The sequence below is a fragment of the Thunnus maccoyii genome, chromosome 8 (assembly GCF_910596095.1).
Source record: "Thunnus maccoyii chromosome 8, fThuMac1.1, whole genome shotgun sequence".
NCBI lineage: Eukaryota > Metazoa > Chordata > Actinopteri > Scombriformes > Scombridae > Thunnus > Thunnus maccoyii.
In genome coordinates this window covers 29,798,209-29,817,185 of record NC_056540.1, presented here as the reverse complement: position 1 = coordinate 29,817,185, position 18,977 = coordinate 29,798,209, and the positions used below count along the sequence as shown (strand labels likewise).

The window sequence follows — 18,977 nt, the reverse complement described above, 5'->3', positions numbered from 1 at the left end:
TTTAGGGTACAATTAGCTAGAATAGTAACATAATTCAATATTTTTCATATCTAAATATCATAATAAATCTATAGCTGTCTGGGACCCTTTTAATTTGGCCCCCAGGCAGTGACCTACCTCGCCTAATAGTAAAGTCCTCCCCTGATCCAGACAGTAACATTACTGCTTAGTAAAAGAAAGAAAATAGGTAATGTTAGGTTTTCTTTCTGGAACATTTTATTTCTTGTATATGGAATTTACCAAAAGTTATTACCAGTTCAATTAAAAAGATCAGATTTATTTCCATGGCGCTGTTTTTAAAATCATTTGCTGTATGTTCACTCCGCGCCTGCAGGGGGCGACACCGCCGTTACAGTCGCGTACCTGAGTCAGAGGTCACAGCGCCACATGCATGTTGTTGTGTTGTTGATGCTGGATACTTAACAGATTTTATTACTTCAACCTGTTTCTCCTCGGTAGGTTTTTATATGTTTCACATCAGTCATATTCTGTTTGGTTTGTTGAATTCTTGTCGCTTAATATCATGTCGTTCCTTATAGTTTAAAGGTAAGCTAATATACCTAGTTCCATTTTCGGACAAGCTGTAACTTAACTCTCCTCATTGCTAAAACCATCAGTTTCCATAAAACTGTTAACAAACTATTTACACTGTCAAAGTATTGTAAAGCTACGATGTTATGTTGTATTATAATTTGTGTCTGACTTTCGGTGGATTATTTTTGTCTCTGATTCTTGTCAGGAGCACTGAGACGAGGCTCAGTGAAGTGGTTAACGGTTCAATGTAACGTTAACAGCTCAAGAAATCATAAAATTGTCTATGTAACTGTTAATTCTAATTATATTGGTTAACTTGGTTATAAGTCGTTAACTAACCTCATAAAGGCGTTGTCATCTCAATTGTTGAAAGAATAGTGTCGGGCAGGGTTGTGTCCGATAATGGACTACTGTAACTCAGCACCTGTATTAGCACCAACGTGATGAAACATGCAGTATTTTCCGAGTCCAGTGATGTTTTGTAACTTTTCAGCCTGATACCCATAGTACTGAGATTAAAATCGAAGCCAACACTTGTTGGTTTACTCGATAAATTGTTAAAATTATTTGTTAACACCATTTAATTTCTTTGTGCATGTCAGACATTGAGCCCAAAATCCTCCACAACAGGGCTAGGCCAAAGTCCACTTTCCAATTATTTTTGACTGAATACCTCAATATTGTAGATAATATAATAGTTAAGGGATGGCTGTTGGTGCTTTCTGAAAATATTTCACTCAAGGAAAAAGATGACGAAGTATTTGCTGTCAGATAGTTATGGACTCCACAGTGCATTTACAGTGAAGTGTAATTTTCATCCAAGAAAATACATCATTGAAGCCATTTCACTGTGTTACAGTCACGTTACTGATAAATCACTCAGATCTATCTGTCAGTGGTTTGTTGAAATGTTTTACTTTTTGCTGTTGCAGGTCATTTGCAGTCTTTGGGACCAGACTGAGGCGCGGTGTGTTTTCCCTCAGTCCTGAGGTGCAATGAGGAACCTAAAGCTGCTGAAGAGCCTGCGGAGCTCGGAGCTGCAGGGTCCGGGCTCCCCGCAGTGTTTCTCCGTACGGGGCGACACTAGTTCGCTGCTAGTTGCCTCTCAGTACTCCATCACAGAGTTCGACCCTCGGACTGGGCAGGTAAGCTGACTGTTTCTCAGCCTCAGGAGGCGATGGAGTTTATTTGAACAGCCAGCCCATTTTACACCAGCTCATTTTAGCTTTCTGATGTTAAAGTTTAGAATTTAAATGTGTAAAAAGAATAGTTAGACACTAGATGTGGAGGTGAAAGTCTGCTCACTCCGTATCGACTCTCTGTTGTGTTCTGCAGGTGGTGAGCGAGGCCTCGCTGACAGCGGATGGTTTCCTCCCGGAGGACGGCTCTGGTTTGGTGGTTGGACTGCAGGACTTGGCAGAACTTGAGTCAGCGTGTTTAGCCACAGCCAGCGGTGATGTCGTCCTCTTCAACCTCAACACCTGCCAGGTCGGTAGCACAGAAAAGTCAGAAAGTAAACACATTTTGTCTTGTTGTCACTTCCTCTAAGGGCTGTTTGAAAGTTGGTTTAGGGTTACAAAGGTTAGAATTAGAGGAAGGTTCAGGTTCCTCACTAAATGTGTTTGGTTCTGTTTCACAGTTAGAGTGTGTCGGCAGTGTTGACAGCGGTTTGACCTCGATGAGCTGGAGTCCTGATGAAGAACTGGTTGTTCTCACCACTGGTCAGTATGTTATACAACTGTCAAAAGCACGTTATTCATAAAAATGTTAAATCGCTGTTTAAACTGCTGTCTCTCAGTTGTAGTGACAGATTATCTCTAAGTTTAGTCTTGTCTTATTAGTAGACCAGTACCTACTCAGTCCAGTTTTATAAACATTTAGAAAGTTGTTACCCTTAAAGATGGAGGAGAAGCTGGTCTTCACAGTGAGCTGAGTTATTATAAAGCAGAGGTAGTCGTTGGTATTAGAGATATTTTAAGGTAGCACCACATCTTTTGGAAACCGTCAAAGATGAACAAAGGTTTCCGTGTCTTATGTAACATTACGATGGTCAAACACACTCTTGCTCTCTAACATATAACCTGACTGATGGATAAATGTTTCTCTTCTTATTTCTAACAAAACATTAAACAGTGTTACAAATGAATAAATCTTAATAATCTGTGCTTGCAGGTCAGGAAACGGTCATCATGATGACCAAAGACTTTGAGCCGATCACTGAGGTTGGAATCCACCAGGACGACTTTGGTGAAGGTACCAAATGACTCTGTTCAGATTAATGGTTCCCAACCTAAGGTTCAAGACCTACAGAGGGTCACAAGATGATTCATGGATTCTAGAAATATTTGTGTTATGGTTGGATGATAATATCTGTATAAAACTTGTCATCTATCTTGTGCGTATTGCAGGAAAGTTCATCACGGTGGGTTGGGGGAAGAAGGAGACTCAGTTCCACGGTTCAGAGGGGAAACAGGCAGCACAGAGGAAGAGCCAGGTCAGTGCTCTTCAAAGTATCAAAATGTCTGAAAGGTTTATGAAATATTTGTCTAATATGAAAATATCCTAAATGTAAACATGTACCCACAGGAGGTTCAGCCGGCTGCGGTCTGGGATGACCGCAGGCCTCGGGTGACGTGGCGAGGTGACGGTCAGCTGTTTGCCGTCAGCGCCGTCTGTCCTCAGACTGGAGCCAGGAAGGTCCGGGTCTGGAACAGAGAGGGCGTTTTGCAGGCCACCAGTGAGCCTGTCAACGGCCTGGAGCAGGCGCTCTGCTGGAAGTACGAGAGCTCTTAAAGCAATTTTCTTTTTGTTATCTTCAGTTTCTGCTCTTTTTTACTTGAAAAAAAACTGTATGAATGTGGGAGAGACTCTGGATTCTTTCATGAATAAATAATCAGTCACATTAAAAATAAGCAGCGTTAGCAGTTGCCTGTATGCTGGACGCTCTGGGCTGACTCTGTTGAGTGTGTATAAGAAATGTGAATCCATGTTAAACCTTGTCCTGGTGTTTCAGACCATCGGGCAGCCTGATAGCGAGCACTCAGCGTCATCCCAACAAACACAGCGTGGTGTTCATGGAGAAGAATGGACTGCTGCATGGAGACTTCACTCTGCCCTTCAGCAAAGACCAAGCAAAGGCATGTTCAGCTAAATCTGAAGCACAGAAGACATACTGAACAAAACAAAATACTTCTGATTATCACTTGTCAGCATGGCAGTGATCAATCTTGCAGTTTATGTTATCAGATTATTTGATTGATGTGTGTTTCAGGTGAAGGAGCTGCTGTGGAACAATGACTCCACTGTGTTAGCTGTTTGGTTGGAGGACATGACTGCTGGGGAGGATGGACAGGTCAACACTTACAGTAAGTTCAGCCAAAGTTGCCAAAGAAACATTGATTGATGTCTGCCACAGTGTCTTTTTTTAAATTATATTACGACTAGGAGTGACATGTAAAGTATAAAAGTAAGAAGAATTGTACAGGATACACAGGGGTTTAAATTAATTATGCTTACACCAACTACGATCTAATTCAGGTTAAGCTAACCGGATAATTTGCATGATAAATTATCCAAAATATTGTCTTGCATTTCATGTAAATGTAGTGAATGTGAGATGCAAAATTCAGGCAACAGAAAGTGTTAAATTCCAGAAACATGGTTATGAGGGACGTTTTCTGGAATAAATAAAATGTTTATTGAGGTCAGGTTTGTGTTCCTGTTTGTGCTGAATTCACTTTAAACTTGTCTGCTTCTGTCTGCAGTCCAGCTGTGGTCGGTGGGGAACTACCACTGGTATCTGAAGCAGAGCCTGGAGTTCGGCCGAGACCCTCAGAAGGCTCCGGTCTGCGTCTGCTGGGATCCTGAGCGCCCCCTACGGCTCCACGTGGTGACCCGCAGCTGGACCAGCGTCAGCTACGACTGGGGCTGGACGACGGACAGGAGCCCCGGGCTGGATGCTGCCGACAACGCCAACGTGGCTGTGATTGATGGAGGTGTGAGGACCAATGAGACGAGAGGGAGAAGCAACTGAGGGACGATTCTGCCGTGACGGGCTTCGTTAATATTTGTCTTAACTCACCCTCAGAAAAAATCCTGGTGACGACCTTCAGGCAGTGCGTGGTTCCTCCTCCCATGTGTTCGTTCGAGCTCCAGTTGACCTCACCGGTCAACCAGGTGACCTTCCTCTGCAAACCTCAGCGCACCAATCAGCTGTCAGCATTCACCGCTGATGGAAACATCTCAGTCTATGGCCAAGGTGGGTTTTACATTGCTTTGTATAATAATGCAGTCATTAGAATGAATGCAGTTAAATTAGTTGAATGATGAGTTCAAACCCAACATTTTTTGTTTATTTTAGCTCATTTGTCCATGTCAAATAATCTTATTTAGTGGGTTTTGGCCAGTTTGGGTCCAAAGTTTGGCTTTTATTGTATGCTTTTTATTTTGTCTTCTTGTGTCTTTCCGTTCATCGTGACATTTAGCTTTTTTCTTTGGCATTTGTCAGTTTAAAAAACAAAGTGTGCCTGCTTGTAGTCAGTATATGTCATTTTCTGATCCTCTTTATTTCACCCACAAACCTTTCTGTGTTGTTCCAGGTTCAGGAGAACAGCCTGAAAAAACAGCAGATGGATTCAGGACTGTGTCTAGTCCCCTGGTCCTCCAGAAAACCCTCAGGTAACACAACAGCCTGCAGTGTTGCTGTTTCTGGCTGATACACACTTGGCTGTCTGATTCCTGCAGTGTTACAGCTGATTCACTCTGTGAAATTCACCTAATTAATCGCTGTCATGGCAGCTTTAATAAATAGCATTGTGTTGAATGTCACTGCAAATAATCGTCGTCTCATGAAGGTAGACTCACTGGCATTCAGCTTATGGGTAATGATGCTAGAAGTCGTTTTAATGTCAATTATTTTTTCATTGTTTACTTTGTTTCTCTCCTGCTGCCTTTCTTCTTCCTGCAGAGTTGCGGTTCTCCAGGAGGAGCCTCTGGCCCTGCGGCAGCTGCTGTGGCTGGACGACGAGCTGTTTGTGGGCGTGAGTTCCGGTCTGCTGCCGACCTCCTCCACGCTGCTGCTGCTCCGCCCCGCTCAGGACGCCACTGACACCCTCTCTGTCAGGTCAGCGACATATGTGTTCTGAAAAATCGCATTGAATCTGTTCAGCTGAATCGTTCAGCAGCCGTGTTTGAAATCAGGACTCAGCTGTTTGTTTTTACGCCTCAGGTCTGAGGTAGAAGTGGCCGGTGTTGTGGTCAGTATGGTTCACTGCTCCCAGACCGGCACTGTGGCGCTACAGCTGGAGGACGGACAGATAAGGAAACTGCTCTATGGTCAGTTAGCAACACTCTTCTTCTGCTGCTGAATTAAGTGTTTGAATGCTAATATTAATAGATTTTGTAGCAGGTATGTGCTTTGATGGCTTTTCCACCATTTTTTTCCCAGTTTTATTTTTCTGAACGTATGTTGATCCAGCTGCTTTTATAGCTGAGGAGAAAGTCACTCAGTTGCTTTTATAGCTGAGGAGAAAGTCACCATGTATGCATGTAAAATGCATCAGTTTACCTTGTTTGTTTTTTTTTGTGTAGACGGTCCTGAGCCGTCAGTAGAGGATTGGCGTGACTTCAGCGGATGCACCATCAACTTTCCTGTTCCTTGCGTTCAGACGGCCCTCTGCAGAATCAGCGGAGAGGTAGAAACACATCACCTGCATACCGGAGACTTATTAAAACAATGAATTCAGAAAGTAAAAGCACTATCTGCAAGGGACACCTGGTGATAATGACTGATCTCTAATAAATGTGCCATGACTCTCATTATAAGTGAATCATTGTGTGCAGGCTTGAATGTGTCTTTTGTCTGCAGGAGTATCTGCTCGGTCTGACGGACAGATCCCACCTGTACGCTGGAGACACAGAGGTATGCTGTCAACTGTATTTAAACAAATTCAGTGAAAAGCAGCAATCTGCTTTTGTAAAATGTTGATGTAATTTGACGTAATAACATAACTTTGTGGTCTGAGTTTGGACAGATCAGCAAATATTCATCTTTACCATGTTCCTATTTGTTTATATCTGCTTCTTACTCAGCTCGCCTCTAATGTTTCCTCCTTCGCTGTTTGCAACGACTTCCTCATCATCACCACACACTCCCACACCTGCCGCTGCCTCCAACTGAGCACGCTCAGCGTCAAAGGTATGGACACGTACATTAACAAACCCCAGAGTGGGAATCAGCCCCTGTCACAAAATAGATGCATGCAATGAGTAGTGAGGATGGTGTCGCAGCTGAGTTGTATGACCTTTGACCCCGCAGCGCTGCAGGCAGCTTTGGCCTCAGACGGAGGTGAGAACGACGAGACGCTGCGGCGGGTGGAGAGAGGATCCAGGATCGTCACTGTGGTGCCGCAAGACACCAGAGTGATTCTGCAGGTCAGCTTAACACACTTTCAATATAAAAACCACGACAGCACAACAAATGTGATTGTCTATGACTGTGTGTACATAAAATGAATAGACCAAGATTTATTTTGGTGTGTGTGTGTCCAGATGCCGCGTGGGAACTTGGAGACCGTACATCATCGAGCACTGGTGCTGGCTCAGCTCAGGAAGTGGTTGGATTGGTGAGTTTGATATTTTTCCATCATATCACCTGCTTATTTTTAACAACATATGTTGAGAGTCACATAATTATCAAATGTAGCCAAAATCTTGGTGACAAACAGTCCTACAGGCCAACACTGACCTTATCTACATCAAACTGATGTACTGAAGCATAATCTTTGTAACATCGAGACTGGAAGCTGAGAGAGAGCAAAAGTGGGGAGAATGCACCATACTCTTTGGAGTAAATTAAACTTTACTTGTTGTTTGTTTTTTTTCAGTTTGAGATTCAAAGAAGCTTTTGACTGCATGAGGAAGCTGAGGATCAACCTGAACCTTATTTATGACCACAACCCAAAGGTACGAACAAGGTTTAACATGTAGCGCAAGTATCTTATTTTCTTGTCAGAAGTAATAATTATGGTAATCATCATTTTGCAGACTGGATTTCTGTCAAGCTGCTGTCTGTGATCTTTACCAGTGCATATATAAATAAAAAGTAAAACCAAACCATATCATGTGCTGTTTGGGATCTGTCTCCTCCTGCAGATTTTCCTGGAGAACATAGTGACCTTCATCACACAACTCAACTCCATCAACCACATCAACCTCTTCCTCACTGAGCTCAAGTAAGAGTCGTAGTTGTTTATCACACAATAAAACCAAAAACAACTCTTGTTTAACTGGTATTTTACTTGTTAAGACTATAAATGTTTTTGCTTTGGTACTCAGAGAGGAGGATACGACCAGCACCATGTACCCTCGTCCTGAGAGCAGCCCGGTCCAGCCCCAGCCTGCCACTGGGCAGAAGAAGGTGGACGTGGTGTGTGATGCTTTACGGAGTGCCATGGAATCCATGGATCCAAACAAGTCAGTGATACTGTGTTTTATTCTTTAAACATATTCTGACATGTTATTTTTGGCTTAAAAACAGATGAATTAACATTAACTATATACATGAATATTAATATAACAGTAGATAGTGCAGTAATATGATATAAAAGCATCACCATATTGTCTGTCCAGGTTCTGTCTGTCTATACTGACGACTCATGTGAAGAAGACGGTTCCTGAACTTGAGATCGCTCTGCAGAAAGTCCACGAACTTCGAGGTGAGCACATCTGAAACACGCTGATGACCTGCAGACCTGCAGCCATTCACTCAGCTATGACAACACACACAGCAGCAGATATTGTGAGTAGAAGTGAGCTTTCTCTGTGTATATTATACTGTGTGTTTGTATTTATCCAGAGAACCCTCCTGAAGTTCCCAACGCTGTGAGTGCCGAAGAGGCGCTGAAGTACCTCCTCTTTCTCGTCAACGTCAACGACCTGTACGAACACTCTCTGGGAACGTACGACTTCGACCTCGTGCTCATGGTGGCTGAGAAATCCCAGAAGGTACGAGACAGCGGAGGAAGAGGAGGAAACATCTTCACCTCACGCAACGTCATTACAAAGTGCTTTAAAGGGCAAATAAAAAGGGAAATCCTCATGATCAGTTATCCTAATGAGGTCGTTACTGAACCCAGTTGATGGTTTAAAATGGACACATTTTGACATCCAGTTATTTCTCTTCACAAACCACCTGTAATATTTATAACCTCCATATCCGACTAGAGGCTTTAATGGCAAAACATTTTGTCCTCGTTAATATTCAGACTTAAACACCAAAGCACCAGAGATGGAGCCAAAATGAAACAAGATGAATTTAAGCCACCAAATATATCAAAAATTTCCTTATTAATATGTTAATGTTCACATTTGCATCTTTACTGATCTTATTGGGGGATTTTGTTCTGTGTTGATGGGAAACACAAACAAGCCATTAAAGTACACTGAGATGATATCAAATTAATAAGCACTAACATGTAATTTCTTCAAATTAACAGCAAATCATACTTTTTTACAAGGATTTCTAAAACACTCCAGGAAGCCAAATATTCAAAAACACCAACGTCTTCTTTTAATCACTCTGATGATTAAGCAGTGATTTGTGGATGAATTAGACAGCATGTTATCTCTTTATGTCTGTTAATTATTGTCCACGATCTCTACAGGACCCCAAAGAGTACCTTCCCTTTTTAAACATGCTGAAGAGCCTGGAGCCGAACTACCAACGCTACACCATCGACAAACACCTGAAACGCTACAGGAAGGCCCTGCTCCACCTCAGCAAGTGTGGTCAGTCTACATATCTCTGTCAGCTCGACACTGTTTGTCTGGAAGATCTTCCAGTTGCAGGACTCAGCTATTTTCCATAAATAATAATCATTCCTCATACAGCTTTGGGTCAAAAATCTGATCTTTCTCTCGATCCTTTCACAAAACAGATGTGAAGTGAAGACAAAATAAGTAGTAAATGAGATTATTGTGCTTTTCAGAGTCTTCAAAACACAACCTGATCTCTTGTGTTTTTATATCCAGGACAGGAACATTTCCCCGAGGCTGTGCAGCTGGTGAAGGAGCAGAAACTCTACAGTGAAGCTCTACGACTGTACGCGGCAGACAAAACTCACTACAAGGTACAGACACAAACACAGCTGCGTCCGCTCAACCCGAAGAACATCAACCCCTGATTCACTCACCTGACTTTGACCTCCTATACTTTCCCCCCTTCGACCTCTAGGCTCTGAGCTGCGCCTACGCCGAGCACCTGGTGGAGCAGCAACAGGCAGAGCAGGCCGGCCTGTTGCTATGGCGATGCGGCGAGCCAGCCAGCGCCCTGCAGGCGTTCGCCAGCAGCTCCAGTTGGAGAAACGCCATCTGTGTCGCTCAGCAAATGCCGCTGCCGCCAGACCAGTTAGCTCTGCTGGCCAGAGACCTGGCAGGTAACCATGACAACAGGTAGTCAGACAGACAGACACAGGTCAGACAGACAGATAGCGGTGAGCCTGTTAGACACGGGATTACTTTCCCTTTAAAACCTATAATTGACTGTTTCCCTCTCTTGTAGAGAAGCTGACTGAACAGCGGCGGTTCTCAGAAGCTGCTCTGCTGTTGGATCAGTACGCCAAAGTAAGTTCTCACTGTTTGTCACCAGAGCAAAACCAAACAGATGATGTCAAAACAGACATTTTGAGGGTTTGATTTCAGTTCAAATCTGCTACAAATCATCCACAAAAATTCTGTGCATTAACTGTATTGAATTTATTGATGCACACATTTCTTTGTATAATAAAACATCTGCAGCAGCCTGTCGAAGCTGAAGGTCTGAATGTTTCTATCTTCAACAGGACTGTGAGGAGGCCATCTTGGCTCTGATCACTGGTGCAGTCTGGGAGGAGGCGCTCCGATTGGTCAGTAAATGAAATAACCAACAACCATTATTTTGGTGCTGTTACCAATTTGTAAAATGTGAAAAGCGTTTAACATAAAAATTAAGCACATTTCAAAACATGTAACAAAAAATACTTAAACTAGAGCACTGTCTTCTTCTATGGTCTTCTTTATGATTTACATGAAGCTTATATGAGATATTTTCTTTGTCTGCTTCAGATTTACATGCACAACAGACAAGACATCACTGAAACCAACCTGAAACCTGCTTTGTTGGACGGTGAGGATAGTTCACACTCACGTCACTAATGCTTCTCATGTTCACTACCCAGTTCTTCTTCAGCTGTTTATTCTTAAACACACTAGAGATGAAACGAGGATTCAAACAAACAGAAACTTTTGCCTTGTGATAACGTCTTGTGATGTCGTCTTTCATCAGCCGTCAGCGCTCAGACTGTCTTCCTGGAGACTCAGGTCGCAACGTTCACACGACACAGAACCCGTCTGGCTGTGGTCCGAGAGCAGAAAGAGAAGGCCAGACTGAACATGCTGGGTGAGAAGAAGTCAGAATTAACAGGACATGTAGCAACTGATCCAGGATGTTTGATTGAATGTCAAATCTTGATCTTTTTAGGATTCAAGGATTCAAATGTTTTATTTGTCACACCCACAAGCAATATGGGTGGTGAAATTTAGTGTGGCATAGTCAATTAAGGCTGTACGAAAAGTGTAGAGAAGGAGAAAGTCTAGAATAAAAATATATATATGTAGAAATGTACATGTCACAATTTTAAAGCAAACTATACCAGAAGATATGTACAGAGGGTGATGTGATAGACAAGAGGAGAGAAGCTGTTTCTTTGTCTCTCTGTGTTGGACTCGTGGCTACAGAGACATTTGTCAGAGTGCAGAAGCTACAATAGTCTGTTGCCGAGGCGATGAGCATCGTAATCCTACTAGATCTGGATCTGCACCTGCTGGTTCAGTCCTGCAGAGAGGGAAGTTCACTCAGCTGACAAATCATTCAGATCAGTCTCTGTAGGGCTCTACAGCCCTGAGCAGTAAAGGTGCTTTCACAGCACCGAGTAGAAGAGCTTTATTGTTATTTTATTATCTTTATTATTTAATTTTAGTATCAAATCACATTTTCTCCAAAATACGGCATATTACAATCCACTTGTAACCTGCATTTTGTTTTGAGAGACCAGTGTTTACAGCTTTATACCTGCTGAAGAGTATAAAGATTATGTTTATATTCTTTACTTAAAATCACCATGACAACCTGCATTTACTGTAAATCTGTCTTTTCCATCAGATGAGGACGGTCCAGACTGTCCTGACGCTGAGCTTTACTCTGAAGCCAGCAGTGTGATGACCGGCTCCAAATACTCCCAGAGTAACTCCCGCATCTCCTCGTAAGACAAACACACTCACAACATAAACACATAAATTGTTTTTATATTTTTGCTGCCAGGGCTGCAGTTTCAGCACAAATATGGAATAATAATAATGCTAACTGGCCAATCAGTCTCTATCCCATGTTGCAAATAACATAATTGATCCTGATTTAATTTCATACTGGTTTGATTTGGTCTGTAGGAGATCATCGAAGAACCGGCGGAAGGCCGAGAGGAAGAAGCTGAGTCTGAAGGAAGGAAGTCCGATGGAGGACAGAGCTCTGATGTACGCTCTGAGTGAGATCATCACCACTGTGGACAAGATGAGAGGTACGTACACAGTTCATCAAAGTAATGTTCACTATGGAGACTGCAGTAAAAAGACAGGAAGCAGCCAGGGATGATGGGAAATGTGGTCTTATTTTGGAGAAATGGCATTCACACAATCTGAACTATACTGAACTATTTTTATTTCCTTCTCAGAGCAGTTTTCTGCAGCTCACAGCGATGATGCCTCGCTTTATTTCTCGACCTCTCTCTTACAGAGGAAGTTCACAACCTGCTGAAGGCCCTCGTGCTCTTCCAGTTTGACAGACAGGCTGAGAAGCTTCAGCTGGCGTATGAAGAGGCTCTGCAGATGATGGAGGCAGCTGTTCCTGAGGTTTGGCCGGAAGGCCTGCAAAACAACCAAACCCCGGTAACTATGATGTCATATTTAATAATATACTCAGTAATCTGCTATTTCACATGTTTTTATCTAACTAACTATCTAACCGTCGTCTGGTTCCTCTTCAGCTCACTGGGCCAAATTCAACTGCAAACAGCATCATGGCTTCTTTCCAGCAGCAGCAGCAGCAGCAGCAGCAGAAACCTGTAGCTCCACAACAAGGTTAGCAGGCTGTGTGGTGTTAAAATATGTTTATATTTCATTATGTTGACCTGTTTGCTTACTATTTGAATCAATGCATATCTGATCTTTGCCACATGTGAGCAAACACATGTAACAGTCAGTAGGAGATTCATTTTCAGGAGTTTTTTCTTTTTCCACTATCGTCTCATCATTTGTTTCTTCCTAGATGCTGAGGTCCCGACGGCACCAAAGATGAGAAACGGTGTGAAGTGGAAGCTCACTGTTCTTAAGTAAATTAGTTTTGTTTTAATGTTTTTTTTAAACTGTAAAGTAAAATGGTAATTATGTATTAATAAAGATCCAGTCACACGTCTTCTCTGGACATTTTATTTTTTAATTCTCTGGAGTTTAGAAACAAAACAACATGATGTTACATGAAGGTATTTCCAGCATCAAGGCAGAAAATGTGTCTTTCAGTGATCTAAAACGATCAATACAGTCTCAGGTATCAGTCAATAATCAATGAGTGAAGTCTTCCTAAAGCCGCCATGTTGCACCAGCATCGAAATCATTTACAGTGAAATTCACAGGAAATTTCTACACTTACAGGAGCAGGAAGTAGACGAGGATACAATAAACAACACACAGTGATTCCCTACAGGATTATGTCTCACCAGGAATAGTTATAATAAGAATACTACTGTTAATATCACAGGAGTATATAAAAAATATGATAATTGGTAGGCTGTTTTTGGAGTTTTGTGCTTTCAGATCATTTTATGAATCGCTTCTAAATTGAGATAATTTTCTAGACCCCTTTTCGGTTCATAAGTGTGTCATGTCATCAAGCTAAAACATCACTGCTTTTCTCTAGAGCTCCAGAATAGTTAACATTTTATTATTTTTTTTGAGCAAGCCTTTTATATTCTATCTTACAAAAACCTCTTTAAATCTGTCACATGAAGGTTTGAAGTTTTCCCTCCACTCAAAATTTTGTAAGCATTTTCATTACTTCTATTTTTTTAATTTCTTAAATGATACATTTTGTGTTGTGAATGATGAATATAAGACAGGAGAAATGTTGAAACACAGCTCTGTTTTTCATTATCTCCCAACAGTTTTAATCAAATTGGCTTTAAATGAATCAAATCACTTGATAATTTACCACTTCTATTTCCAATTTCACATCCATTTTTACCCATCTTCTTGTTTTTAATTCACATGCATTTTCATCACCTCCATTGTTGTAATTCATTAATTAGTCATGTCATTTGTTACTTCCACCCTTCATAAGTTAGGAGCCAGTTCTGGTCTGATATTCAACTGGTGTGATGTGGAAACTTGAAACCTGGAACTTTTAATGAGGGAGAAAAATATGACATTTAAAGGATTTTAACAAGACAGCTGAACTTTTTTGTGGAAAAATTATATCAGACACAAATGATTATTCATAGTAGAGTATTATACATAGGCTACGTCTTAAAACATGTCTGGAGGGGATCTTTCAGTAGTCTGTGTATTCAGGTACATCTTACAAAGTGCAAATTAGTGTTTTTATTTGAATAAGGTTGTCAATGAGACGCACGTGTCATCGTGAATTAATAGTAGGATGTTGATACAACGTTAAACATCCACTAAAACAGTTTTTTAGGGAAACACAGCAGGCTAAAAGACTAAATGTCTGGTTGGAGCAGAGCCGGGGTCCTCGGCGCCTCCGTCGCTCTTGCGGGCGGACTCGCCTATCTTATCTGGGACTCTGTGTCCTCCTCCCGGGAGGAAGACTGTGAGATGGAGTGGCGGCTGGGACCAGACGGTCAAAATTCCGGAGATGAAGAGGACAGACCTCCGGTTGGAAGAACTTTCGTTATTGCTGGTGAAACGCAAAACGCGCCACGGGTAAAACGTTAACTCGGTAACTGTAATTCGCCATTTTGACCGTTAAAGTTCTTCATTCACTGCTGTAACTGCCGCACGAGCTAGCGTTAGATCACTGCTGGTAACCATAGCAACAGCACCGATGCTCCATGCTCAGTGGATTTATATTTATTCACTTATTCATTTATTTATATTTATATTCATTAACCAAACTAAATAGTTAGATGGGAAGTTCAGCTTGACCTTGAAAATAATTGTTGACACAACAATCTCACCTCATGGTCTATTTAGTCTTAGCTTTCAGTCATATCACATGATCGTCATCACAAATTTTTCCTTGTTTTTTGGGTATAAAAGCCATAATACTTTCAAAAGCCCTGATAATCCCAGCTTCGACTGAGATCTACAAGTTAAAACAGGTTCTTTTCTTTTTCATTTATTGAAGTTAAATCAAGTTTAAAATTATGTTTTTCTTCTTGTTCCTTCATTTGGATGAACTTCACTGTGCACACTGTTCACACTCAGCTGCTAAAATTGTAAAGTTTCTCTGTGCTCACCTTAAATCTGAGTTTAAGGGGCAGGTCTACAAGCATGATTTTTAACATCACAACTAGTTTGGAAGCCAATTAAATATTCAACTTACACAAGTGTGATGTGGAAACTTGAAGCCTCCATTGCACATACACTTAACATGAACTTTACATTGAAGTAGGAGACATCTTCTCATTCTGAGATTTGCATATCCATAGATTCTGAAAATTTTAATGAGGAAGAAAGAGGAGATGTCATTTAAGGATTTTAAAGTGGTAATTGTATGTTGTTGTTTGTTTTTGTGGAAAAATCATATCAGACAAACATTTTTGTATTTTTACATGTTTTAAAGGTCCAGTGTGTAGGATTTAGTGGCATCTAATGGTGAAGTTGTAGACTGCAACCAAATGCTAACCCCTCCCCTTCCAAGCATGTAGGAGAACCTACGGTGGCCGCAAAACTCGCGAAAAACGCAAAAGACCCTCTTTAGAGCCAGTGTTTGGTTTGTCCATTCTGGGCTACTGTAGAAACATGGTGGTGCAACATGGCAGTGTATCTCAGTACTGTATTTTCTCTTCAGTCTGTACAGCCAATATAATTAAAGGTCTTCATCTTCAAGTTAATATATACAGACTATTAGTTTATTGCTGTCCATGCAGACATATAAGATACAGTCAGCAGTTAATTGAAGAGCTACACAGCTCTCATCTGTATGTCTTTCCTTTGCAGTGTAGGAAGAATAAAGCAATTTAAGTTCAGGCTGACCTGCACCATTAAGTTAATTCATAATTATTGAAAGTTAAAAAAGTATGCGGCAGGGCTCAGTTGAAGCAGCAGTTTATACAGATACAGTCATTAAAATATACTATGAAGAGATCAGTTATCCAAAAGTTGAGATATCCAGTTTGCAGTTTGCTCTCTTGCACCATATCTGATGTGTATGTTTACTGGTGTCTGTGTGCTGCAGCCCAGGCCTGTGGTGTCAGGTGGGGCACGGGTGCTGTTTCTGGGCCTGGATGGAGCCGGTAAGTCCAGCCTGCTGCACTGTTTGGCCACCGGCGGCTGCCTGGAGGAGGACACTAAGCCGACACATGGCTTCAACGGTATCTCCGTCTACAGAGAAGACATGCACATCGAGTTCCTAGAGAGTAAGTCTGACCTCTCAAAGTATCATTGTGCTATTTGATGTTTTTGGATATTTGTTGCTTTGAACTTTTTAGCACCAAAATCTTTAAATCCAGTCTGTCTGTTGTCTGTCTGTCAGTTGGAGGTAAAGAGGAGCTGCGGCAGTACTGGCACAGGTACTTGTGCACAGCTAATCTGCTGGTGTTTGTGGTTGACTCCTCCAAACCGCATCTCCTCCCCGTCGTTAAGAAGCATTTACATGAGCTGCTGGCCTCTGACCCCTACCTGCCTTTAATGGTTCTGGCCAACAAACAGGTGAGCATGACAGGAAACACTCCAGACTGTCTTCAACATAAACCGGCGGGCTTCTTGTCCTCAAAAAACCTTGCAAAGTTCATATTTGGATACGTTTAATTTAGCCTCTGCTCAACCTCTGATCCAACTGTAAACAAAATCTGCACCGCACAGCTTTTAGAAAAAAATAAAATGCTGTTTTGCCATCTTTACTTGTACACTTTTTTAATATCGTGTACATAGGAAATGTATAAAGTGCCAAAAAAATCAATGATTTTGATTGAAAACTTCTGTCATATTTCTACACAAATAAATGGTCCCCTGATCTAATAATAAGGGCTGAACTAAAGTGTTTTGAACTTTAATTACATTCAACATTTTAGTTATTCAGCTTTTTAATTCAACAAAAGATTATCGTCTCTTTGGATTTCAGAGTGTGTGAACAATTTTAAAAAAAAGTACAAGTTCATGCATGGATGTCTTTGGAGACCAGGTCTTGAGGGTTGACAGAAAAAAAAAGATTATATTCTATTTACATAATCTGAAAATACATTCAAGGTAATTTCACTTTCTCTGAAGTCTGTAACCTCATATTTTTAGTTGGATACATTTGGGGAATAATTGAGACTTTTTTTCATTCATTCAGATGTCTCCTCATGTTTGACTCATGTTTCCAGGATCTACCAGGAGCCTGCAGCATCGCTGAGCTCCGTGACGCTCTGTCCTTGTCTGAGGCCGGAGACCGTATGCTGTTCCTCTTAAGCACTGACATGAAGACAACGGAGCTGAGCTCATTCATTCAGCAAACTCGAGACCTGATGATCCACATGATTTATGACAGAGAATAAAACCCCATGACCTCCGTTTATGAGCGTTTGTCACTCCATCCTGTGTTTTTGATGTTTGTTTGTTGATTTTATTATGTCACCTGCACTTTTTCCACTTTATTGTTGGTTTCACATCTCCAGGTTGACGGAGACTGCTTTATTAATTTGTAAGAAATGAAAACTTTTATGTTGTTATAGTTAGGATTATAAAACTACTGGACTCTGGATGTGAAAGTGTAAAACCTCACTTACTTTGAATAATGTACCTATTCTTGTTTTCATACATTTCATACCGTCACAACAAAAAACCAGATCATAAGTTCTTTTTTTTCCAGACTCAACCATTCTTGTGTTTAAAATCTTCACCAAAGATTTTCTCCAAGTAGATGATTGTTTTAAAAAAACATTTCACTGTACAAGTAAAAGAAAAGCTTTAAAATTCAATTCAATTTTCATTCCAATTTTATTTATATAGCACCAAATCATAACAAAAGTTATCTCAGGGCACTTTTCACACAGAGCAGGTCAAGACTGTACTCTTTCATTTACAGAGACCCAACAATTCCCACATGAGCGAGCACTTGGCGACAGCGGCAAGGAAAAACTCCCCTTTAACGGGAAGAAACCTCAAGCGGAACCGGGCGGCCATCTGCCCTGACCAGTTGTCAAGACAGATGGCCGCATGAATGAATGAAGATGAATCATTGTAGGTGATACTCAAAGAATCCTGGAAGTAAATCAGTTGTTTTTGGGGAGATTGTGAGATGATACAGTGGATTTATTTCAGGCCATCTGTGAACCTGCTGGGTGTAGCAGCAAGCACCAAACATTACGTAATACTTTGGGATTGTAGATTTTGTATGACCCTACTATGATGATACGAGTTCATTGCTATTGCATGTGTTTTGACTTTATGTATGAAAAGGGAGTAGTGTTTGTCTTTCTCTTCTTGGCCTTCTGGTGTAGCTTTGTGTGTTTTATGTTTTTTTTTTGAATGTCTCGACACTGTTTCCTTTTGGGAAAATATGTCTGTGCATGGTCTCTGCTGTGCTGTCCAAACATTAAGGGACTGTTAAAATTCCTTCATTGGGTGTGAACATCTTCAAACAGCAGGAAAATCAGCACTTTATCCACATAGTCGCCTCATCTCAAATGTGCTGGTGTACAGAGCCTGAAGAACTGAACATGTAACCTTCTTGATAAAACAATTCAATCTGAAACATGGAAAAGACATGTAATGTGACTAAATTTAAATTATACGGCTGGCGAACTTCTATATTTTTCTTATTATCAAAAAACTCATGTGCAAATCAGCAATGAACTCATCCTACTTATAAGTATTGTGTGTGTATCCAAAGCCTGATATCTTATTCCTCTGTGCTGTCGACCTCTGTTGTTGTCCAAAAACTATCAAAAACACCTCACTGAGCCACAGTGTTGCACTGGCTGACATGTTCCTTCGCCCTCCGAAAGGCGTGCTTACAGTAGTTTGTTAAGAAACTGCTCCAAAGAGTAATAACAGCGACCATGTTTTCATTCTCCAGAGAGTATTTCCTATAAGACAGATGCCAGAACTTCAGTATTAACACTGGAACATGTCACCCAGTGCAACATGGTGGCTCACTGAGGTGTTTTTAATAGTTTTTGGACAACAACAGAGGT

The 18,977-nt window shown here is 41.2% G+C and overlaps 2 protein-coding genes across 5 annotated transcripts; both read left to right on the top strand.

Annotated features, from left to right (window-relative positions):
• The first annotated feature begins 339 nt into the window (after positions 1–339).
• elp1 (elongator acetyltransferase complex subunit 1) lies at positions 340–13,037 on the top strand. Of its 4 annotated transcripts, none has more exons than XM_042418345.1 (36): positions 340–455; positions 1,478–1,679; positions 1,870–2,022; positions 2,174–2,255; positions 2,707–2,787; positions 2,943–3,028; positions 3,121–3,311; positions 3,548–3,671; positions 3,806–3,899; positions 4,299–4,529; positions 4,622–4,792; positions 5,133–5,211; positions 5,501–5,656; positions 5,762–5,868; positions 6,124–6,227; positions 6,401–6,454; positions 6,625–6,730; positions 6,851–6,966; positions 7,084–7,157; positions 7,419–7,497; positions 7,687–7,766; positions 7,870–8,007; positions 8,164–8,249; positions 8,390–8,538; positions 9,198–9,321; positions 9,565–9,662; positions 9,767–9,968; positions 10,094–10,155; positions 10,374–10,436; positions 10,636–10,696; positions 10,856–10,969; positions 11,732–11,831; positions 12,016–12,143; positions 12,359–12,510; positions 12,609–12,702; positions 12,890–13,037. In XM_042418345.1, the coding sequence occupies exons 2-36, from the start codon at positions 1,530–1,532 to the stop codon at positions 12,955–12,957; spliced, it is 3,957 nt and encodes a 1,318-aa protein (XP_042274279.1). In that variant the 5' UTR covers positions 340–455; positions 1,478–1,529; the 3' UTR covers positions 12,958–13,037. The 4 variants fall into 4 exon arrangements, with proteins under 4 accessions (XP_042274279.1, XP_042274277.1, XP_042274276.1 ...); XM_042418343.1 differs by having other exon boundaries at positions 1,467–1,679; positions 7,084–7,154; positions 7,416–7,497; XM_042418342.1 differs by having other exon boundaries at positions 1,467–1,679.
• Positions 13,038–14,219: 1,182 nt separating this feature from the next.
• Positions 14,220–17,356, top strand: LOC121901519 (ADP-ribosylation factor-like protein 9). Its single transcript, XM_042418351.1, has 4 exons — positions 14,220–14,559; positions 16,037–16,217; positions 16,334–16,509; positions 17,166–17,356. The coding sequence occupies exons 1-4, from the start codon at positions 14,341–14,343 to the stop codon at positions 17,334–17,336; spliced, it is 747 nt and encodes a 248-aa protein (XP_042274285.1). The 5' UTR covers positions 14,220–14,340; the 3' UTR covers positions 17,337–17,356.
• The last annotated feature ends 1,621 nt before the right edge of the window (positions 17,357–18,977 follow it).